A 24510-nucleotide genomic window follows, 5' to 3' on the forward strand; every position below is an offset into this window, starting at 1 on the left:
TAGTACAGCAGTAAGGCTCTTTCCTTGCACGGGGCAAACCCGGGTTCCCTTCCCCGCATACCACATACAGCCTCCTGGGCCCTCCTAGGAGTGATTCCCGAGCGCTGCAGAGCCAAGGAGCAAGCCCTGAGCACCAGTGGGGATGGCTCCAAAACTAATTAAAAAGTGTATAAACCGGAGGGTAGGGGGTGGTGGTGAGGGGATACAATTGTGTGTGCGTGAACGTCCATATATGATTCAGCGTGTGGGCATGAGAAAAAGGCCATGGTCTTTGCTTTGAAGAAAAAGAGAAGTGGGCGGGATATTGAACCATTTTAGAACCCCAGGAAGGGAGAATTTCAAAGAGAACGAGAGCATGGGGTTAGAATTTTGTGACTAAGAAGAGACAAGAGATCGCAGACCCCAAGCATCTGCAGCCATATCGGTACCCATACAAGGGTGACCGCACTGTTCCCTGCGGAAAGTTTCGAGAGGCCCAGGGGGGTGGGGGAGTGGGGGGGGGAGGGGGACTCTGCGCTCCCATGCCTCTTCCCTCCTTCCACCACCCCAAGCCCAGCGGGCACGCCAAGTTCAGCACCTCGGAAAGCGCCCCCATCTCCTCCCGCACGCTTGTACGCATGCTCCCTGGGCGCCCCCCGCCGCCGCGGGCGGCTCTGCGGGTTCGAGTGTGAGTCGGTGAGCTGGGCGAGCTGGGAGACGGCTCGGGAGGCAGTGGCCGCAGCAACGCCCCGAGCCTCGAGACAATCGGCGGGGTGGACAGAAACCTCATCCCGCCGCCGCCGAGGAGTCCGCCAAGAGGTATTTGAAAGAGAAGGAGTTGGGGGGCCAGGGGGGGAGACTGGAAGGCAGGGGACGGGGGACTCCCCCTGCGTTCCGGGGCGGCAGAGTGGGTCGCGCGCCGGTGCCAAAGTGACAGTGGGAAGCCGCATTGGAGAGACGGGCAGCTCCAATGAGTCATTAGAGTGGGAACCCCACGGGGCGGGGGGGGGGGGGGGACTCCGCGCAGGGTGGGACCACCTTTGAGAGCCCACTCACCTCTCGTCCCTCTCGTTTCTCTCCAACTCCCCTTGCAGAGCAGACGCGGAGCTTGGCCCCCGCGAGAAGCGCGCTTGCCACCTTGTCCCCAGGCTCCGTCCTGGGCAGCCACCTCGACACCTGTCTCGCAGCGCCCCGCGTCCTGGCCTCCTTCGGGCGAGCTGGACCCCTCGCAGTTGTGTCCCCGGGACCATGACCTAGAGGAGCCCGTGCGTGCGGGTGGCCGCTGCTTACACGAAACGCCACCATGAATACTAGGGCGGCGGATGGGGACGAACTCGCGGAAGTCTGGAGTCTGATCCCGGAGTTTCTGGACCAGGCGGCCAACGCCAGCGGCAACGCGTCGCTGGCGCTCCGGGACGTCTGGTGGCAGCTGGGGTTGGAGCTGCCGGACGGCGCGGCGCCGGGGCATCCCCCCGGAGTGGGGCACGCGGTGAGCGCGGACACCGAGGCCCGGGTGCGCGTGCTCATCAGCGTGGTGTACTGGGTGGTGTGCGCCTTGGGCCTGGCCGGCAACCTGCTGGTGCTCTACCTGATGAAGAGCAAGCAGGGCTGGCGCAAATCCGCCATCAACCTCTTCGTCACCAACCTGGCGCTGACCGACTTCCAGTTCGTGCTCACCTTGCCCTTCTGGGCCGTGGAGAACGCCCTGGACTTCAAATGGCCCTTCGGCAAGGCCATGTGTAAGATCGTCTCGGTCGTGACGTCCATGAACATGTACGCCAGCGTCTTCTTCCTCACCTCCATGAGCGTGGCGCGCTACCACTCGGTGGCCTCGGCCGTGAAGAGCCACCGGACCCGGGGGTCCCGCCTGGGCGGCTGCTGCGGCCGGTGGCGCCTGGGGAGCGGGCGCCGCTGCTCGGCCAAGGCGCTGTGCGCGCTCATCTGGGCCTCGGCCGCGCTCGCCTCGCTGCCCAACGCCGTCTTCTCCAGCACCGTCAGAGTGATGGGTGAGGAGCTGTGCCTGGTGCGCTTCCCGGACCAGTGGCTGGGCGGCGACCGGCAGTTCTGGCTGGGCCTTTACCACCTGCAGAAGGTGGTGCTGGGCTTCGTGCTGCCGCTGCTCGTCATCAGCCTGTGCTACTTGCTGCTCCTGCGCTTCCTCTCCGACCGCCGGGTGGTGGGGACCGAGGGCGGGGCGGCCGCGGCGGCTGCGGCGGCGGGGGGCGGCCCGGCCGGAGCCAACGCCCGGCGGCGATCCAAGGTCACCAAATCCGTGACCATCGTGGTCCTGTCCTTCTTCCTGTGCTGGCTGCCCAACCAGGCGCTCACCACCTGGAGCATCCTCATCAAGTTCAACGCGGTGCCCTTCAGCCGCGAGTACTTCGTGTGCCAGGTCTACGCCTTCCCGGTGAGCGTGTGCCTGGCGCACTCCAACAGCTGCCTCAACCCGGTCCTCTACTGCCTCGTGCGCCGCGAGTTCCGCAAAGCGCTCAAGAACTTGCTGTGGCGCCTGGCGTCGCCTTCGCTCACCAGCATGCGCCCCTTCACCGCCACCACCAAGCCCGAGCCCGAGGACCCGGGGCTGCAGGCCCTGGCGCCACTGCACGCCGCCCCCGAACCCGAACTGCTCTACTACCCGCCGGGGGTGGTGGTCTACAGCGGCGGCCGCTACGACCTGTTGCCTAGTAGCTCCGCGGACTGACTGGCTCCGTCCCGGGGCCCGGGGGACAGGGAGTGAGTGAGGGGAGGCTGGGGGTCAGGGGGAAGCCGGATGGAGAGGTAGGTGGAACGGGGGGCGGGGGGGGGGGAGTGCTGAGAGACAGGGAAGAGCAGCCTGGGGACCGTCTCCCCAGAGAGGCTGCGAAACCCAGGAAACTGGCAAAGGGTCTGAACTCCTGCCTGCTCTGCCCCCGCGTGCTCCCAGCCCGTCCCTTCGCCCCGTTCACCTGTTTTCCTTTCAACGCATCTAGGAGCCGCCCCTAGTAACGGAAAAAGGCATTGAGGATGCCCAGGAAGTTGGGGTCGAGCCTTTCAGCGTTCAGATGATCGCATTGATCCTAGAGACTTTTAAGCGGCTTCCAGGTGCCTCCAGCCAGGAGAGTGTCCAAACTTTCCCTCTGAGCCCTGGTGGGCCAGCTTGCCCGCACCAAGGTCTGTCTGGCTTCCCGCGTGAGTTCTCCGGAAAGGAGAGTCAGGCGCAAGGAACGCTTTTTGGTGGTGGTGGTGGTTGGGGGGTGCGATGTCGAGGATAAGGAAACAGATTCGGTCTGTCCCTAGGAGAAATGCCCCGTGAGAGGGGCGGGTCCCCTTGGGCCCTCGTGCTCAGGACTGTCCGTCCCTCGCTGGTGGGTAGGCGGCAAGCGCAAAGCAAGACCGGGAAACCGCCTCCTAGTTCAGATGTCACCGGGGTCCACCCTGATCTCTGTGCCTGAGAGCTAATGGCTGGGGAGTGGCTTCTCATCTCAGCGTGTGTTTTTCAGGGTAGACAGACCACCTCAGGCTGCTCTCCTAAAGGAAAAGGGGGTGATGATTCCTTGGTATCCAAGCAGACAGGGGAAGTGAGAAAGCCCCGCTCCTCAACTCCCCGCCCCCAATCCCACCCCCCCACTCCTAGTAGGAAGTAATGACACCAGGGGCAGCGACCAGGGAAGCAACATGAAAGGGTTTGAGTGCACTTGCTACCTCGAGCCGGGACTTCCCTGCAGATTCTGCCCAGCCTGGACCCTGGGAACCAGGGTGCTGATTTGAGTGGGATCTTGACTGGGATTCTGAAACACGAGGAGCAGGGCGGACGTTTTGTGGGCTTCCAGAGAAGACACAGAAATGCTGTGGGAACATGCAGAAGGTTCCTGGAACCCAGATTCTTGCTAGCTGGTGTCTGGTCTTTTCAAAGGGAGTGTGGAGGGAGACTTGAATTAAAGTTAAAGCTTCCTAAAGGCTCTGTTTGGGGGTGGGAGTAGAAAAATTTCAGGTGTGGTGGTCTCGATTGCACAAGGAGGTTTAGGGAGAGCAGGTAGGAATTAAGAGATGAATTGTTCCTGGATGCCTAAATGCCCATAGAATTGTCTCTGGAGGGCAATACATTTCTCAGGACAACTCTGTCCTGATCTCATGGTTTGGTTCTTTTGTTGTTGTTGTTGGGGTGGGGGGTGGGCAATGGGGGGGGGGTGGAGTTCAGAGAACTGTGATTAAACATTCATCTGGTAGCTTTGACAGAGATGCTGCCAATGTCTTTGGCAACATAGTTTGAAGTCAAGAAATAGTAACTGGGAGCCAGAGTGGTTTGGTGCTTGCCATGCATGCCTCCCATTCGGGTTTGATCTCTGGTACCCCATATGGTCCCCCAAGTCCCACCAGGAATGATAACAAAGTACAGAACCAGTAGTAAACCCTGAGCACCGTTGGGTATGGCCCCAAAATGGGGGAAAAAACAGCACAGTAAATGGTGTGGTAATTTTATTTATTTGTTTGTTTGCCTGTGAGCTACACTCAGATGTACTCAAGGTTGACTCCTTACTCTGTGCCCAGAGATCACCTGGCAGACTGAGTTACTGTGTGGGGTGCCAGGGATCGAGCCCAGGTTGATCATGTGCAAGGCAAGTGCCCTGTCCTCTATCCTATTGCTCAGACTCCTGGTGTGATAATTTTAATAAAATAAATGGTCATTCCAAAAGACATGTCTGCTTAAATAGCTCCTTAAACTGTATGTCAGTATGTTATAGTTGTGTTGGAAACATCCCTTAGTGTATGAGACTTAAAGCCCAAAGAGTGAGTGTATGAGATTTAAGGTTCAAAACATGACAGTGCAGTTGCTAAACTCTAATACCTTGCTGCAGATACAAAGCCTGCGTGACTCTACACTACACAGTCTTCAGAAGTGAGCTATTTTTAGAAAACAGGATAATGCTTTTTTTTTAAAAAAAAAAAAAGGACTGAATTAAGTATTTCTTTGTCCTCTAAGGAGAAAATATTAATATATCAATCAAATAGCAATTGGGCTTATGAAGACTGAAACTGAGCCCTTCTGAGTTCCAAAATAGAGAAGAAATGAAAAGGTAAATGCCCAGAAAGAGCAAATTCTAGCATGTCAGGGATCCATACATAATGCTTTTCATTAGACTCTTGGTGAGGAATTCTCTTTATTACAGCAACTTGCCATTTCAATTTTGACAATAAAATTATGTGTGGGTAATTCATGATTCTTAGAAAAGTATATTGAAGGGTGTATTTCTGTAGTGCATGCAAGAAAAACAGAAGGGGCTGGGGCAGGATTCATGGAAAATCTGCCAAGAGAATCACCTTGGCCCTATCCAATTCTGAGGACTTCTCAGTCATGGTGTGACAAAAGTCTACCACAAAGAGAAAATAGTCAATTTCGAAGCCAACATAATTGAAATCAGATATAGCACTGTAGCACTGTCCTCCCATTGTTCATCGATTTGCTCGAGCAGGCCCAGTAACATCTCCATCATGAGACTCGTTACTGTGTTTGGCATATTGAATATGTCATGGGTAGCTTGCCAGGCTTTGCCATGCAGGCGAGATAATCTCAGTAGCTTGCCGGGATCTCCAAAAGGGGTGGAAGAATCGAACCCGGCTCAGTCAGGCCGGCTGCACCCAAGGCAAATGCCCTACCACTGTGCTATCACTCCAGCCTATATATATATATATATATATACATATACATATATATGTATATATATTTATCTTTTGAGTGCCTGTTTTTGTAACAAGTAACAAGTCTTGTGGTGATACTGAGACTTCATACACAAATTATTTTCCTGACTTCCAAGCACCCAATATAAAAAACCATGGAACTATAAACTGCATATCACAGAAGGGTTAAAAGGAAATGCTATGGAAAGAGAGGGGTTAGAAAACTTGGTTCTGCTAGGGGTTCAGAGTCTCCCGGCCAGAACATTTGAGGTATAATCTAGAAATACAAGTACAACTTTGGCAAAAAAGACTATTAAGACAAGGAATGGGGATTTCAGATAGCTGAGCTGAGAAATGCAGGAATCAAAGACTCAGAAGTTGCAATGTTAGGTGTCTGGTGGGGAAGCAGGAAGCAAAGAAATGCAGCATCCCTTTTTCCTACAAGATTTCCCAAGATTGGTATTAATATGCAAAGATCCAAGTACATGGCTTATTCATTCATTTGGGACTGGGACATTTTCATCCGAGAGAAAATATAGCATTGATATACCATGAATGAGTAGCTGCATGTTCAAAAGTGGTTAAAGACTTTTAAATTGAATTCTGTCAATTCACCCCAACCTCAGTTAAGTTGGTCTGAGTCTTTAAATATTTGAGAAGGTGAAAGGAAGAAGGAAAGAGAAAGAGAATGTCTGATCTTGTCTCTTACTCATCCTTGTTTCCTATCCAGTGTTCCCGTGGAAGGAGTGTCATTCACAGTAAAGACTATGCCCCCTGCTTGGCCATAGATGACAACTCCTGAATTTGAGGGGGGAGGTCCACGTAAGAGGGCGCTCAGCTGCAGGTCACTGTCCCAGGACTCCCACACATTCTTTACAAAATCTTCACTAACCAAACCCACCCTCAGAAAAATAATCTGAAAATGAACACTGAACTCAGGCAATAATTTCACTTCCATTTATTTAGGTTTTATGGGACAGCCCTGGCAGAGCTCCAGGGCTGCTACTGACTCTGTGCTCAGGGGACCATGTGATGCTGGGGGTTGAATGTAGGCTTCCTACACACATTAAGCTTCTCTCCAAGTCCTAATTGCACTCCTTAATCTTGCCAAGGTTGAGGATAGGTAGGCAAAGCCAGAGAGCTCTTTCCTCCCCTTATTAAGGCCCCCCTGAGTCAGTCATGACTCTGCCTCTTAAACATGAATGGTGTGAGCATGAAGAGAGAGGAAGACTGAGGGGAGATGAAGGCGTGTCAAATGTGACTCTCCCTAAGAACGAGATCACTTCATTTGAATGTGAAGATACCAATACAATAAAAGGAAGGGAAGCAGAAAATGTGAAGCGCCCATGTGCAAAGGAAGAAAGCAACCCTCAGAGGATGACAACAGAAACAATGGTACCCACAGAGATCACAGCAGAAGGCCCCACAGGGTGTGGGAAGACCCCAGGAAGTGGTAGGAAGCACAAGAGTCTGTGGCCTGGAGCTGAGGAATAAAGCTGTATGGTCAGCGGTTGATAGGCATGAGGAGTGGGCAGAAAGGAGTGAGCACTTTGGTTTAGGTCTTATGCCTCCCCCCCCCCCCGCCCCGCCCTCACCCAACACACATAGATCCAGCCAGGGGTGTTGCTCACAGCCTTGTCAGTATGAAACTGGGAACAGCAAAGAGATGCTTCTTAGAATCAGAGAGGCTGCCCAGCGAATTGCAGCAGAGAGCTGGTTGTCAGAGCAGTAACTAGCGGGAAAAGCATGGGTGTAAGTAATGCAGGGCAAAGGAGAAGGATGGTGGGAGGAGAAGGAGAAGGAGAGGGAAGGAGAAGGAAGGAGAAAGGGAGGATGTGGGCAGGAGAGGGGAGCCGAGGAAGCTCTTAGGCTGTGCTCCTAGCCAGCTTCTCTTAGTCCTTCCTTGACGTGGTGGCCAGTGCCTTGGCCCAGATTGATCTTTAGGAGTCTTTGTTTTATCTCCCCACTCTCAGCTGTATCTCTCTCCACCAGGTCCAGCCGTCATAAGGCTACCCACACCTTCTAGATTTTGTACCAGTACCCAACTGCAGAAGAAAATGGCCCCAGGTCTATTTCTAAGGGCTTTGGGCATCCTTTCTTGAGTCTGGATTCCAGAGGAGGGGACCACACTGCTGATCCTCCCCTCCAGCTAGCTGGGGGTGGGGGTGGAGAGGAAAGGGAGAAGGTGATGATGACAGATATGGTGGACAGAGGTCGGATGGGCAGGAGAAGCTCTGGAGGGGCCAAGAGTGGAAAGGGAACTGGAGCAGGAATAGGCTGTGGACTAGGGGTTTCCATTCATGGTTTGGCTCTGCAAATGTTGCGTATTAGTCTGCACCCCTCATACCCCCACAGGTGTGTGAAGGGGACCCAAATACTGCAGAAAACCCTACCTGAACAGGTTTCCTCTTCCCAGCAGTGCTACCCCAAGATGCTGATACTCAGGGACTTGTCCACACTACCCTCCAGAAGGTGAAGACACCAAAAGTCACTCTGTCACAGCAGGGCGCATAGCTGTACACCAAGGAAGAACTGAGGCAGGATCTCGGTATGAGGAGTGGGAGCTGAGCATGTGGAAGGTACTATAAGAAATGTCATTTTGAAGCGTAAGTGCCAGGCTCCTTGCTAAGTGCCCTTCTAGCAAACAGCAGAGACTGGGGGAGCAGAATCCAAATCTAGAGCTGCCATATACAGGCAGGGAGCATCAGGTGAGTACTACCATGCCTCTCTGTCTGAATTTCCTCATCTACAGTGAAGGAGTCAGTATCAGCATTCCCTCCCAAGATTTCAGATCAGCAGAGCAGCCCAGAACATAGTAATACAGTAACAGAGAAGAGCAGCAAGCATTGCACATGCACCGGGTATTATTAATGGAGCAATCCCAAGTAAGTCATGAATAAGAATGGCATGGGAGAGTTGAGTGGTTTCAGAATGAATGACAAAACAAAGGTTAAAGAGTAGCACAGGGGCTGGAGCGATAGCATAGTGGGGAGTGGCCTTGCATGCGACCAACCCAGGTTCGATTCCCAGCATCCCATATGGTACCCCCAAGCACTGTCAGGAGTAATTCCTGAGTGCAGAACCAGGAGTAACCTCTGAGCATCGCTGGGCATGACCCAAAAAACTGTCACTGTCACTGTCACCCCAGTGTTCATCGATTTGCTCAAGCAGGCCCAGTAACATTGTGAGACTTGTTACTGTGTTTGGCATATGGAATATGTCACAGGTAGCTTTCCAGACTTTGCCGTGTGGGTGAGATACACTCGGTAACTTGCCAGGCTCTCTGAGAGGAGCAGAGAAATTGAACTTGGGTCGGCCATGTTGGCTGCGTGCAAGGCAAGCGCCCTACCCGCTGTGCTATTGCTCCAGCCATACCCCACCCCCCAAAAAAGCAGCCCAGTTCCCAAGCTGGCTGTCCATTAAACCTTAAAACAGTGCCTTCCCTGCCCAGCCTGATGAAAACCTGGACATGAGTAGCAGTGGAAGAGGCATGACCAGAAAAAACGTTTCTTATTGTGGAGGAGATGAGAGAAGAAATGGGAAGCCAGTTTTTTGAAAGATTTTCACATGGAACAAAGATGCATAAGAGAGCAACCATTTTACTGTGTTCAAGAAATTAGCTAGCTTATTTATTTTGTTTTTGGTTTTGATTTTAGACCACACCCAATGCTGCTCAGGGGTTACTCATGGTTCTGCACTCAGGAATTACTCCTGCTAATACTCAGAGGACCATATGGGATGCCAGGGATCAAACCTACCAACTGTACTATTTGTCCAGTCAAAATGAGCTGATTTAAAGGGATAAATTCTCTAATATGAGATGTTCAAGCAGACTTGTCAGGAATATCTAAATTTATACGAGTTAAATACGAGTAAGTTAAGTATGAAGTAAATACGGGAAGTTAATATCACAAAGGAAACTCTAACTTCTTAGTGTTGGTATAGTTCATGAGAAATATAACTCCTGCTAGCTCAACTCGAGATGGACAGTGATCGGAAAAGTGAATAGGAATGGAAGATCTGAAGACAGTACAGGAGGTAAGACACTGGTCTTTTATACAACTCCAGTTCACTCTCTGGTACGGCATCTGGTCTCCCAAGCATTACCAGAGGTCACTTTTGGGCAACAGCCAGAAATAGCCTCTGCGCACCATCACTACTCATCCTCCTAATACTTCCCGCCAGCCCCAAAGAAAAGCAAAGACTAGGGCCTGGATAGAGCTCAAAGGGCTGGAATTTGGGGCTGGAGCAATAGCCAGCGGGTAGGGCGTTTCCCCTGTGCATCACTAGGTATAACCCTCTCTCAAAAAAGGGGGGCTGTCTGGGTCTATTCTTGGATACCAATGGTCCCCTGAGAACTATCTGGGGTGACCCCCACCAACACTGAGCCAGAAGCAGTCCCTGAGCATCCTCATATATAGCCAAAACTGTACCTTCCACTCTCCAACGCCCCCACCCCTCCCCGATAAGTGCAAGCATCTTGTGTAGCTGTAGTATGCTTCTCGAGATTTTGGGAGTTTTTATTGGTTGTTTGGTTGGTTGGTTTGGAGACTAAAACCAGTAATTCTTAGGGGCTACTCCTGGCTCTGCACTCAGAATTACTCCTGGTGACGCTCAGGGGACCATATAGGATGCCAGGGATTGAACTTGGATCAGATGCATGCAAGGCAAGCGCCCTACCTGATGTACTACCACTCCAGTCCTACTTCTGAAGTTTCACCATTGCTTGAATTACCCCCTGAAGAATAGTCCTGTCTTCTTGTGGCCCTGCACTGAGATAGGCGAGTCCTGTCACCTGCAGCTATGAATGGGAGCAGTGCCCACCTCCTAAAACAGGTGAATCCTGATACATGGTGGTTGTTGTGCAGGAGGCCCGCTGAAAGCTAGAGCTTAGTAAGAAGATTATCGCTGAAGACACAGAATGGGTCCCCCGGCCAGCCATCCAAACAGGGCAGAGCTAAAGAGGAAACAGACTTCTAGCCACGGGCTCCCCTGTGGCTGAGTTTTGGAGCAAAGTCTTTTTATTGATTCAATCCACATATCTAACAAAGAACACGACAAAGCAGCAGCCGATCAGCGCCACGGCAGAAGCTGTGATCACCACAACGCTGACGCTCCCGGCTATGTTGACCAGAAAGCCCAGGCCACCTCCAACCAGGATCTGGGCCAGCTGCACCATGCAGGTAAGGGCAGCGCAGTCCAGACCCTGCCCTCTGCCACTGTTAGTGTCCGAGTCAGCTCCTTGGGCCTGCCGCTTCTGCAAAGGAAATAGAGGAACCGTGTTTGCTTTGCACCCAACTTCCCTTCAGGGACGAGGTGAAACAACTTTTCCTGAAAAGAGTCTTGGTTGCAGTTAGTCAACTCTGCTTTTTGGGTGACAAAGCAGTGATAGTATCTAAATGAACTGATGTTCTGCTATGACTTTGTGGACAGTAGTATTTGAATTTTATGTAATTTTCACTTGTCACAAGATATTATCCTTCTATTGATTTTTTCTTAATCATTAAAAAAATTAGAAGAAATTTTTAATTCACAGGCTGCACATGTCCTATTTGGCTAGTAGGATCTAGTTTGCCAGACCCTGATATAAGGTCACCAAGAAATTCCACCTTCTTGCTTGTGGCGGTCATTCCTTCCTTCTCCAAAATCTGAAATTCCACCACTGATATCCCCATGGGTTCAAAGATTAGTATACAAAAAATAATTATCCTTAAGAAGTCACTGAATACAATGTAGAATAAATTTTATACATAGGACTACAGAAATAGTACAGTAGGAAGAGTGCTTGCCTTGTACACAGCCTACCCAGATTTGATCCCTGCTATCCCACCTGGTCCCGAGAGCCTACCGGGAGTGATCCCTGAGTACAGAGCCAAGAGTAAACCTGAACACTGCTGCATATGACTCAAAACACAAAAAAGCAAAAGGAACTCAATAAATATTCCTCTACTTTCTTAACATTAAGTTAAAATTTCAAACATTTTTAGAAAAAAAAATTTAAAGCATCCCATATGCACAAATGCCACATAACAGAGGAATTCAACCTTTCAAAATATGTATGTTTTTTGTTTCTTTGTTTGTTTTTTGCTTTTTGGGTCACACCCAGTGATGCACAGGGGTTACTCCTGGCTCATGCACTCAGGAATTACTCCTAGAGGTGCTCGGGGAATCATATAGAATGCTGGGAATCGACACTGGGTCAGCTGCATGAAAGGCAAACACCCTACCTGTTGTGCTATCACTCCAGCTTGGTTGTTATTTTTAATGTATTAAAAAGCCATATTTGGTTTGAATTGCTTGCTCTTTTAAAAAAATTTGGAGGGAGGGACACACCAACAGTGCTAGGGTACTCTTGACTCTGTGCCCAGGAATCACTCCTGACAGTGCTCAGGAGCCATATGTGATGCTGGGGATTGAACAAGATCGGATACATGCAAGATAAGTGCCCTACTCACTATACTATCTCTTCAGCCCCTTGGCATTCATGAAATGTCTTTTATATCAATGTTTCTCAAACTTCTTTTGACTACAGATTCCTTCTGATACTGTTTCCAGTCTCTCCACCATCCTACAAGTTGGCCACAGTCTTGTGCTAAGGTCACCCATCTACAAAAGTTTTACTGTGTCCTGTTTGGAATATCCTGGTGCCCACAGAGGTGTATAGGGCCCTGTTTGAGAACAGCTCCTTTATGGTACAGGATTTGTACAGGCTCCTTTCACACATTATTTCATTCTCCCACCTCTCTTAGGTTTAATAAGATTATCATTACCCCCATCTTGGCCTTAACAGTACAGGAAACCATCTTAAAAAAATTTGGTTGAGTCTTTGCCAAGCGGTGGGTAGGCACTGTGCTAAGCACATTACTTGCATTACCTCATTTCACTTCTCAGCAACTCATCAGGTGGGTATAATATTCCCACTTCACTGATTAGAAAACTAGAACTGAGAGTTTTAATAGTTCCATAAAAAGAGCTTCACTGGAAAGCGCACATTTTTGTTTTGCATAGAAACCAAAAACAAGCAAACTGGTCCGGGGAGTTGGAGAAACAATATAGGGGTAAGGTGCATGTCTTGCACGCAGCCATCCTGGTTCCATTCCTTGGCATCACAGAATCTCCCAGTATAACTGGTTGCAGTCCCGGAGTCCCACCACACTATCTCAGTATGCTGAGAAATCCCCAGCACTACAGGACCTGCAGAACATCACATCCTTGGGCTCTTGCATTAAACTACAGGGAAGACCCTACAACCTCCTGAGCACCGCTTGGGAAGTCCAAGAAACAGAACAACAACAACAACAAAAGACTTGATATAGTGGTTATATTAAGTGGCCCAGAGAGATGGTACAACACGTAAACTGCTTGCCTTGTACATGCCCATCCCAGGTTCCATCTCCAATATCCCAAATGGTCCCCCAAACACTACCATGAGTGATTCCTGAGTGCGGAACCAGGATAACTCCTGAGCAATCGTTGGGTGTAATCTCCAAACAGAAAAAACACAGAGTGGTTATATATAGGAGACTAGGGAAGAAAAGAAAAGTGTGGAGAGTGAGCTCGGTGGGGAGTCCCCTTCAATACACACTCTGTGAAGCATTGGGACTACTGAACCAATGAGTTGATTACATCTGTAAACTGGTTTATGTGATAGATTGGTAACATCCTCAACACCATGCTGCTGTAAAGTGGAGGAGGCGGGATTAGCATTAAGGTTGCTCTGAGTCCCAAACTGATGAGCTTTTGCCTAGAACCACCTAAATCTCTCCAGAGACAGTTCTCTGATAGCTTTCTCTTCAACTGCAAGCCCCATCATAAATGGAAACATTTGTGATAATATTGCTAAGGAACGCAGAGAGCTGCAGGTCTGGATGGATAGGTAATGACAACTGCGCCCTGCTGCGTGTGCCAGATTAAATGACATGCATGAAGGCCAGTTCATGGACATGTGTGCAGTATTTTTAACAATTTTGTGTTGGGACGGAATAGGCTGTAAACTATCTCCTCAGTATTTACACCATGTTCCATTTAAAGAGATGTAAGCCTCTTTCCACTGGGCAAATGTGCAAATTCTGAAAAGAAGAGGTGACCATTTTATTTTATTTTTGTTTGGGGGCCATATATGACAGTGCTCAGGTTTTACTCCTGAATCTGTGCTCAGGGATCACTCTTGGAAGACTTGGGGGGACCAGATGGGTGCTGGCCAGTAGCATGCAAAGCAAGTGTTCTACCTGCTGCACTATAACTCTGGGCCCCAGTGCTACCATTTTAGAGCAGAAATTCCTAGACTGGTACTCTTCGTTAGCTCAGGGCCTGTTTCTATATGTAGCCTGAGCTCCACAGCAGAAAGCTGGTAAGAATGATACCCTGTGACAAGATTCCTTCCTACACAGACCAAATTACTGAAACCTGGACTTCTCAAGCCACTGTTGTTTAGGAGTTTCCTATTCTTGGTCAATAATTCCCCCCCAATTCCCCCAGGCACCTCTGCAGCAGTTGGAGGGTGGGTGTTGCAGGTGTGTTTCAGGCAGATATCTGAAGCCCTGGGTTCCCCCTTTTTTTTTCTTTTATTCTTGGTGCGTCTGTGTTGGGGGCAGGGATGACACCCTGAAGTGCTCAGGGATTACCCACCATATGCTGTGCTGGGGATTGAACCAGAGCTGCCCGTGCAAGAGTCCTAACCTCTGTACGACACCTCCAGCCCTAAATTCCCTTTTCCTTGTCTCTTTCTCTTTTTTTTTTTTGAGGGGGGGAGGGAAGGGGAAGCAGACCCTGTTGTGCCCAGGGCTAATTTTGGATCTGCACTCAGGGGTCACTCCTGGAGAGCTCAGGTGCAGGGAATTAAATACAAGGCAAGTGTCCTCCCTGCTCTCCTGTTGCTTCCGCCCCAGGTTCCCTTTTCTTTGACTCAGCACAGTGGGCTGATATCTCACAGATCTGTGTCTCCTTCTCTAAGCTAAACCATGGGAGCAAACAGAACTGTCCCCCGGCTCTCCTCTCCAGTCTGAGAACCGGGCTTCAGTGAGGAGGAAGAAGGGCTGGGAAGGGCCCATCACTGGCCAGACTGTGGTTCCATATGGCTGAGCATCTTAGCATCGATTTTTAAGAATCCTTCCCTTTTTTTTTTTTTTTTGCTTTTTTGGTTTGGGTCACACCCAGCAATGCACAAGGTTCACTCCTGGCTCTGCACTCAGGAATTACTCCTGGTGGTGCTCAGGGGACCACATGGGATGCTGGGAATTGAACCCGGGTCAGCCACATGCAAGGAAAACTCCCTACCTGCTGTGTTATCACTACAGCCCCAAGAATCCTTCACTTTCATCTCTGCCTTCTACTTTTCCCAGTCTTCCAGTGAGTTGACCCCTCACCCAGGGCAGAAGTTCAAAACACACCTGTTCCTCCTTCTCCTCCCGGTGGTACTCAGCGATGAGGTTGTAGGGCACGGTGTACAGTGTGCTGGACATCACTCCAAACGAGGCACACAGAGCCAGAGTGGGGTAGACACTGGGGAACAGCCCGATGAATCCTGTCCCCAGGCCAAAGAGTAAATACCCCATGAAGTAAAGACCCTTTAATCCCACGTAGGAGACCAGAGCTTTCTGGAAGTCTAAGGGGGAAAAGAAAAGGAGCGATTATAGCTGCCAGTGCCATACAGGGTTTAATAATTCCAGACCATCCTTTCTTGTGTGGATTCTCTTCTTTTAGGAGCCTTTTGATACTACAGCAGGAACAAAAGAGGCTCCTTATCTGGGCTTGAAAAGAGCTGGCATTTGGGAAACAGTTTGAAATCCTTTGCACAAAGGAGAGCTGTAAATTGCCTGGCTAAGTTAATTTTCTTCTCCTGGGGGAGAGACCAGGCATACACTAGTAGGATGCCAAAAAAAAGTGGTAGCAAAGTGCAGCAAGGCTGTGGGATCTGGAATCTTGTGGCCCCAAGACAGAGGGGAAAAATGGTTTTTCTGAATCCCAGGGTCAGCCAGAAGTAGCCTGTCTCTGTTTCTGTCTGTCAAATGGGAAGACAACCCTGAGTCTGCTGATTTATATTGACCCCAGGGTTCAAAGTCAAATGGAAGGAAGAAAAAACAACCAGATTCTATAGGATGACCTAAGTCATTCCCTTTCTCTCCATCCCACCCCCACACCCCTGACCTAGTGCTGCCTGCACAGCTGAGAAGCTGGCAAAGGGCACAGTGCAAGGATGGGTGACATTGCCCCAGACTTTTCATCCTGTCCCTGGCTGGGAAGGGGATCACACTGCCTTCAGCACCTCTCATTGCTGACTCCTTCCTGCACTCACCACAGACAAATTCCTTACTTTCCTCCACTGACATAAGCCAAGAAGCCCCTTCTTTGGGGTTGCTGACAGAATGGAATAAAATCAAATGTGATATGTGTGTGGTTCTTTATAGGAGGATAGGTTTTCCTGACCTCCTTCTTGTCACCAGGAATTTGGTATGTCAAAGTCTGAGTTTGAACTGACCCGTTAAAAGAAACCCTGGGTGTTGGGAGGATCCTCCCAGGATGGGAGAAGCATGCTAAAAGTAGACTATAGACCAAACATGATTGCCACTCAATGCCTCTTTTGCAAACCACAACACCCAAAAAGAGAGAGAGTACAAAGGGGAATGCCCTGCCACAGAGGCAGGGTGGGATGGGGAGTTGGGGGGGTGGGAGGGATACTGGGATCCGTGGTGGTGGGAAATGGGCACTGGTGGAGGGATGGGTATTTGATAATTGTATAATTGAAACCCAAGCACAAAATTTGTAAGTCTACAACTATACCTCATGGCGCCTCACTAATAAAAATAGAAAGAAAGAAAGAAAGAAAGAAAGAAAGAAAGAAAGAAAGAAAGAAAGAAAGGAAGGAAGGAAGGAAGGAAGAAAGAAAGAAAGAAAGAAAGAAAGAAAGAAAGAAAGAAAGAAAGAAAGAAACCCTGGGAAGGGTGAGACTTACATGAGTAAAGGGAAGACGATACGGAGTTGATGCACAAACCCCAGCACCCCACCTCGACCCCTCTTTGGTAGATGAGAAACTCTGTGGAGTTGTGCGCACTATAGGGATTTCCATGGTACACGATCTGAAAGAAAGATTTGGGGGTGTTAATGCAGTATGGCAGGAACCCCTTTTTTTCTTTTTGGGTTACAACCAGCGATGCACAGGGGTTACTGCTGGCTCATGCACTCAGGTATTACTCCTGGTAATTACTCAGGGGCCCATATGGGATGCTGGGAATCGAACCCGGGTCCGCCGCATGCAAGACAAACGTCCTACCCGCTTTGCTATTGCTCCAGCCCCAGAACCCCTTCTTATGGCCTTTGCTTCTCCATCCCAGGGGAAGTAGCCTGTCTCTGTCTTTGTCTCTCCAATGGGAAGTAGCCTGTCTCTGCCCAAGGGACTCATGCTAGGTACAGAGCTTCTTCTCCCATGTCCAAATGATCTTGACTCAGTGACTTCTTGCCAACTGCATCAAGTCTAACCAACATCTCCCTGGGTTAGTAACATTCCTCCTTCAACTTCCTGTTCTACCCACCTGACTTAGGCAACCCTGTCACCTGTTTTCAGGCACAGCCTAGAAGGGTTTCACTCATCTCCACATATGCCATTCCAATTTCTGCTCAGAATGTTTTCTCCCTCTTCTCTCTCTCCAACTCCTATTCACCTTTCAAAGCCAAAATCACCCTGTACTTCCAATACGAAGCTTGCCGCAAACACTACAGCTCACATCGGTATTTTTCCTTTAGTTGTTGGATTTGATCAAGTACTGCTCCCATAGTTGTCAAGGGTATAGTAAGTTACCTTGGGAACCAGTGTGTAATAGCTAATTTGAAGGTACTCTTTCCACAGTGTCCATTCGACCCCCACAGGGTTGACCAGGGGACTGATATGTAAATCAATAAGCCTATGTGTGGACACGTTTGTTACCTGGCCCATGAAATCTGTGAAGAAGAGCATGTTGGACAGGAAGGCAGTCCATCCAATGAGGTGGCTGATGCAAAGATAGCGGTAGTGGGGAGGCATGCTCATCAGTGCCCTCAGCAGGGACTTCATGGTCATTGTCCTTGAAGTCTGGAATCAAACATGAAGCAGGTATCACCTTTGGTCCAGACAGCTAACTTTAAAAGCCAGGGCATGCAACTCATGTAGATCTGCCTGTTGACCCTCACAGTGGGTCACCCTCATGATTTTGTTAATTATACGTCTATACTTAACTGTTTATTTATTCATTGAATCATTGTGATACAGTTACAAAGCTTTCATATTTGAGTTTCAGTCATACAATGATCAAACACCCATCCCTCCACCAGTGCACATTCTCCACCACCAATGTCCTCAGTATATCCCCCCTCTTTCAATCCTCCCCCTGCCTCCATGGCAGACAATTTCCCCCATTCTGTCTCTCTCTCTCCCCCCCCCCCGCCCTTTTGGGCATTATGGTTTGCAATATAGGCGTATACTTAACTGTTTCTGGCCTAGAATGATACTATGATACCGGAAGGGGAAAAACCAAAAAAACAGTGTATACTTTGGGTCAAAAGTAAAGCACAACCCATGTTTGCTTTTGGATTTTTTTTGCGAGTGGGTGGGGGGGAGTGCGGGAGGTGGGAGACTCCCAAGTGGTGCCAAGGGAAACTATGATTCACTCCCAGCATACATTGGCCACCCTGCTCAGTGTTAGGGCCTGAAGGTAAGGTACCACTAGAGCCCTGTGGTACTGGGGCCACCATTCCTGTGATATGGGAGACCTCCACAGCCACATCCCAGGACTAAAACCAGGATATTCCTGTACTATTTCATCAGCCCCAAGATAACCTATCTTGAAATAAAAATACCAACTCATAAATAAAGCTCACAGTTCTAAGCCAGCCCATGAGTGATTACAATTCTTAGATTTGGGGGACTTGCTTTTATTTTCAAGCTACTGGGACACTGCTGGGGATTACTCCTGGCTGAAAGAGTAGCTCTTAGTAGTGCTCCAATGACCATGGCATGCCAGGAATCAAACACAATTCCCACATGCACAGCACATATGATGCTGCCATGCAACTCAAACACAACTCATGCATGCACAAACACAATTCATACATGCATAGTGTGTATGGTGGCCCTTTGAACCATCTCCTTGGCCCAAAGTTTATATCTTTAACTCTGAAAGTGCAGGTGGTTGAATTCCAAGCTTACTCTTAGATCTTCATCCTTGGTGTTAGCCCTATGGTTATGTTATATTGCATGGCAAAGAGATTTCTTTTTCTTTTTGGGTCACACCTGGCAATGCACAAGGGTTACTCCTGCCTCTGCACTCAGGAATTACTCCTGGTGGTGCTCAGGGGACCATATGGGATGCTGGGAATTGAACCCGGGTCGGCTGCGTGCAAGGCAAACACTCTACCCACTGTACTATCACTCCAGCCCCAGACAAAGAGATTTTGAAGATATATAAAAGGTGACTAATCAATCTATTTTTAGTTAATCAAAAGAGAAATTTCATAGATGATCCTAACCAAATGGTACAAACTTTTAAGAAATGAGAGTTTCTACTAGCAGGGAGCAGAGAGGAAGACAAAATGCTTCAAATTGTAGGGTTTCTAGCTTTGAAAGTGGGGTGAGGAGAGGGGTACATGTGGAAATGAATGGAGAATAGCCCCCAGGACACGAAAGAGATTCCTGGTCAACAGCCAGCAGGAAATTTAAGTTCTCTATTCCAGAAACTACCAGAATAGATTTAGAAGCCAATTCTTCTCCAGTTGATTCTCAGACAAGACTCCAGTTATTCATTCATCTTGATTTTAACATATGAGAGCCTTAGCAGAGCCCACACAGACTTCCAATGTATTGGACTGTGAGATAATAAGTAGCGATACATTTGTGGGTAATATATTGGGTTGCAATAGAAAACTGCTACATACGGTCAATCATCTCTCTCCTCTTGGGCAGATGCCTCCTCTCAATTTATTTCTCTGTGTCTGCCATTAATGAATACATATAAATGAGCCCATGTCCAATTAGACATTTTTGTGGCAGGAAATTGTATTTATTCATTGTTTATTTGTCATATAAATTGATAATTTTCATTCATCAATATTGTAGTATTTAACCTATTGACCATGAGTGATCTTATTTTCTATACTAACTTTCTAATATTAACCAGTATTATAGACATTTCCTTGGAATATATATATATACACACACACACATACACACATACATATATATGTATATGTATGTATTTAGGTATGTATGTGTATGTGTGTGTTGATATATATATATATATATCCAAACTTTTTAACTCTTTAGTTTAGACTTAAATTATGTTAAAACTAGAAACAATTTTTAAAACTTTGATACAACTGTTTTGAGAATAATTTTTAAATAAAACAGTATTTCACATCATGTCATATAAGAGAAGAAAGAATTCTTGGAATAATAAGCAGTAGGTTGCACTTACTATAAATATGAACCTATGAAACTATGATCTTCAATGTGGAGGGGTAATATAGTGGTATTTAACCTACTGACCATGACTGAACTTGTTTTCTATACTTAATTAGTCTTACAAATACAGACATTTTCTTGGAATTAATAAAAAACATTCTTTTGTGTGAAAACAGCCACTATCAAAGTAGTGACCATAATGGAAACTTAATGCAAACTAATGACTTTTTCCTGGATCACAGAAAGAAGCAATTAAAGGTTAACTGTTAAAACACTTGCTCATAAAACAATGTGCCTTTCATGCCTAAGACTATGTGATTTTTCTTCACTTTACTTCTCTTCTTTTCCAAAGCAAAATTTTAAAATATAGATCTGGTCAGTGAATATTTAGCCTCATTCCAAATATTGATCTATGCATTAGCCTCCTATATCATTTTCTTCCAACTTTCATTAATCTAAATTTCCCTTCATGTTCCAAATAAACGTGAGGTTTCAAATTGTGTTTAGTATTTCTGTAAAAGTTGGAGTTACTGCTATTATTCAAACTTGTTATGGGTATTTTAACTCAGAATAAAAAATCAACCAGTATCTTCTTCCTGACTCATCAGAATCCTTGATAAGGCCTTTTCAGTGGTGCTGAGTACCTGACAGTTGTTTTATTGAATGGGATGTGCACCTTGGTCAACTGGAGTTTAGATGTCCAAGGATTTATAAACAAACAAACAAATAAAGGCTACAAACCATAGGTTGAAAGAGAAATCTTATTAGAGCACCCCGGAGCCTCTGTGTGAAAGGGATCAATGGAGGCAGAGAGGGAGTGGAGGTAGATTTTATGGAATCTGGTTGAACCTTGATAATTCAGGTGTATTGTCATGCAAACAACCCCATTTATCTAGCTGCACAGTCTGGAGAGTAAGGACTGAAACAAACAGCAAACACCAGGGCCCTCACTCAGAATAGAGGATCCCAGGGCATAAAAGGAAGCTTTCTGAATTCACAATTGGAAGCTAATAAGAATTAGGTTCTTGCTTCTGCGCCTCCGAAGAAATAGTGACCAAAATACAAAGACAGTCTACAGAATGGGAAAGGATATTCGCCGAATACACATCTGACAAGGGGTTGATATCCAGGATATACAAAATACTGGTTAAACTCCACAAGAAGAAAACATCCAAACCCATCCAAAAATGGGGCAATGAAATGAACAGAAACTTTCTCAAAGAAGAAATCCGAATGGCAAAAAAGCACATGAGAAAATGCTCTACATCATTAATCATCAGGGAGATGCAGATCAAAACCACAATGAGATACCATCTCACACCTCAGAGACTGGCCCACATTCAAAAGAACAAAAGCAACCGATGCTGGCGTGGATGTGGCGAGAAAGGGACACTCAGATAGGAAAGGGCAGCTCAGATAGAGAAGGGAACACCAAATAAAGGGTGTTTGGAGGATCCTCCCAGGAGGGGAGATGCATGTTGAAAGTAGACCATGGACTGAACATGATTGCCATTCAATGCCTCTTTTGCAGACCACAACACCCAAAAGGAGGGAGAGAACACAGGGGATTGTCCTGACACAGAGGCAGGGGGGGATGGGGGGATGGGGTTGGGGGGGATATTATCCATGGTGGTGGAAAATGGGCACTGGTGGAGGGATGGGTATCTGATCATTGTATAATCAAACCCAAGCACAAAAAAATTGTGGATCTACAATTGTACCTCATGGTGTTTCACTAATAAAAAAAGAAAAATAAAAAAAAAAGAAAAAAAATTATCTAAAAATACTACTGGCAAATAATTATTTGAAAGGGTACTTTAATAACCAAATATGAAAATAATCCAGATATACTTTAAAAGAAAATGTATGTGTCATACATAATCAGATAAATAAAACTCTTAGTTCTATGCAAAAAAAAAAAAAGAATTAGGTTCTTATTCTTATATAAGTACCAGGAGGTTCACTCCATGGCTTGGAAGCCAGCCGCACATGCTAGGGGAAAAGGCAGCTCATATAGAGTAGGGAACATCAAGTAAAGGGTGTTGGGAGGATCCTCCCAGGATGGGAGATGCATGCTGAAAGTAGACTATAGACTGAACATGATTGCCACTCAGTGCCTCTTTTGCAAACCACAGCACTCAAAAGGAGAGAGAGAACAAAAGGGAACACCCTGCCACAGAGGCAGGGTGGGATGGAGGGGATGGAGGGGTGGGAGGGATACTGGGATCAGTGGTGGTAGAGAATGGGCACTGGTGGAGGGATGGGTACTCGATCATTGTATAACTGAACCCCAAGCACAAAAACTTGTAAGTCCACAACTGTACCTCATGGTGTTTAAAATTAAAAATAAATTTTAAAAAAATTATATGTAGTCACATTACAAATAAATCTTTGTAATTATACAAAACATTATTTTCAAATAAAAAAAGAATTAGGTTCTTGATTTTGATCTAAGATATGCTACTTAGTTTTTGTTCTTACATCATTTTTTTTCCTAAGCCAAATAACAAAAATCAACTAGAGCCAGGGGCTTTTAAAAATTCATTAGCAGTTAAGAGAACGTATCTACAGTGGTGTTGACATTTATGGTCTTGGTATATGAAGTTGTCTCACCTTACCACTACTTATATTTATGTAAAGGTCTTAAAAGTATTGTTAATATGGTCTATCTTCATTGACCATCCAATAACACTGGAAAACAGACAATCCAAGCCAACAAGAGAGGTCATTCTTGCGGGAGATAGGAGATGAGATTCTTGAGAGAGGTTGAAAGTTCTATTAGACCAGAGGTTAAGTCTCTATCCAATTTGTTCTTAGAGCACTCAAAATTCTGATGGGCTAATCATAACAGCAGCTAAACCTACTGGGTGAAAGGAAAATACTCCACCTAACTTTGCCTGGGTGATCTTCTATAACCTGCACAAAGACCTCATTGGTAAGTAAAATTACTTCCTCATCGTACAGAAACATCAATATAAAAAGCCATACATTCCAAAGGTGGTGACAGTAGGATTAGAACATCCTTGTTCTTAATTTTTAGATCATCTACAAATTCCTGAGAGATGTTCATTAAATGAACTGCATAGGTTAACCAGCTAGGCTGGGGTGGAAATGTCTAGACCAAAGGTCATCTAATGCCCAGGGTCTGGCCCTGGCATGTGATGGAACAGACAGTATACTTGCTGGCTATCTGTGATTCATCTACCTGTATTATATGGCCTATGCATGATGTAATAAATATCCAAATACTCCTTGGGAGAAAAATAAAAAAGCCTCTACCCCTGTTAGAAGAATGCCAAGGTCTTCCACAACTTTTTTTGCAGTGAAGAATTCCTTTGTACTCTCTTTTTGAAGTGTTGCATTCAAACTCAACTTGAGGAAGATAGATCTATCAGAGTTTTCCAAAAGAAAACTCTGTTGAGGATTCAGTCAGACTTAACAAAATTCTTCTTATCAAATAAGCAAACAAAACAAAGAATGATGTAAAGAAGAAAGTCAAGAACATTTTCAGGGGAAAAAAATTGCATCTTTACCTGGTCATCAGGATTTTTATTTTTCCCTTCTTGTGTCACCAGCTCTGAATTTGCGTAACCATTTTTAGCCTTTTCAATTGACCCATACTCAAACACTCTTTCTGAAGACAATGGAGGATCCTGGGCAGCTTGCTCTTCAGGAACATCCTTTGCCACATCTGTAAGTGGGGCCTCAGGGATACTGCACAGATGAATAAGTAAACACAGAGTGAGCATCAAGGCGGAGAAGAAGAACATGACTTGGAACTCTGTGCCCAACACTCTTCCCAGTTCCAGATGGGACCAGTCAATGGCACCCAAAAGGTAACCCAGGGCACCTCCAAAGCCTGGAAAGGAAGAAAGAACTGTATTAGCATATGAAGCAAACCATTTTCCCTTTCTCACAGAACCACCCTCCCACCCCTCAGTCAGCAACCTGAGGATAGCAGAGGCAAACTGGTTTGGTTGGGGAGGAAATATAGCCAGGGTCAATCTACTGGAAGCAGCAATGCAGGTTCAGATTTAATGGGATGGATCATGTGCTGTGATTTGGATTTCCTCACTCATAATATGATAGCAATCTGCTAGTAGAGTTGCAAATGGAAAATAAAATAGTACTAGACACTCAGTTAAGTGCTTGGTAAATACTGCCACTCTCAGGAGTAGTGTGCAAAGAAACCTTTGGAAACTAAATCGTCTATACCAGTATTCCTCAACATTTTCATACCTGTGGACGGACTAGCATACTGGTTCTGCATACTGATCCATTAACCCGCAGTCACAAACAAGGTGGTAGACCAGTGATTTTCAACCTCCAAACTTACATAATGGCAGCCATCCATGGTCTATGGATGAACTGGGGTCCAAAGCACACCACTCTACACTGTTTAAGATGAAAAATTCATGACCTTAAAAGCTCTCAAAGAGAAACAATTT

At 46.9% G+C, this 24510-nt stretch overlaps 2 protein-coding genes across 3 annotated transcripts in view; one reads left to right on the forward strand and one right to left on the reverse strand.

The window, feature by feature from the left end:
* The first annotated feature begins 1197 nt into the window (after nt 1–1197).
* On the forward strand, nt 1198–2695 carry RXFP3 (relaxin family peptide receptor 3). The gene has a single exon (XM_056112125.1). The coding sequence runs from the start codon at nt 1283–1285 to the stop codon at nt 2678–2680; it is 1398 nt and encodes a 465-aa protein (XP_055968100.1). The 5' UTR covers nt 1198–1282; the 3' UTR covers nt 2681–2695.
* Nucleotides 2696–10663: 7968 nt separating this feature from the next.
* Nucleotides 10664–24510, reverse strand: part of SLC45A2 (solute carrier family 45 member 2) — a 28707-nt gene continuing 14860 nt past the window's right edge. Inside the window, exons 3-7 of one of the 2 annotated variants that reach the window (XM_056112212.1) lie at nt 23596–23921; nt 17555–17698; nt 16586–16709; nt 15024–15238; nt 10664–10888 (exon numbers count right to left, since the gene is read on the reverse strand). In XM_056112212.1, coding sequence (XP_055968187.1) covers nt 10664–10888; nt 15024–15238; nt 16586–16709; nt 17555–17698; nt 23596–23921 — 1034 coding nt within the window. Of the gene's footprint in view, nt 10892–15023; nt 15239–16585; nt 16710–17554; nt 17699–23595; nt 23922–24510 lie in introns of both variants that reach the window. The other variant, XM_056112211.1, reaches the window with a different exon arrangement.

This window comes from Sorex fumeus, unplaced genomic scaffold (genome assembly GCF_029834395.1).
Source record: "Sorex fumeus unplaced genomic scaffold, SorFum_2.1 ptg000015l, whole genome shotgun sequence".
NCBI classification, from domain to species: domain Eukaryota; kingdom Metazoa; phylum Chordata; class Mammalia; order Eulipotyphla; family Soricidae; genus Sorex; species Sorex fumeus.

Excerpts from the sequence above, each read along its gene's own strand:
- RXFP3 (XM_056112125.1), top strand. The coding sequence starts at position 1,283 with ATGAATACTAGGGCGGCGGATGGGGACGAACTCGCGGAAGTCTGGAGT.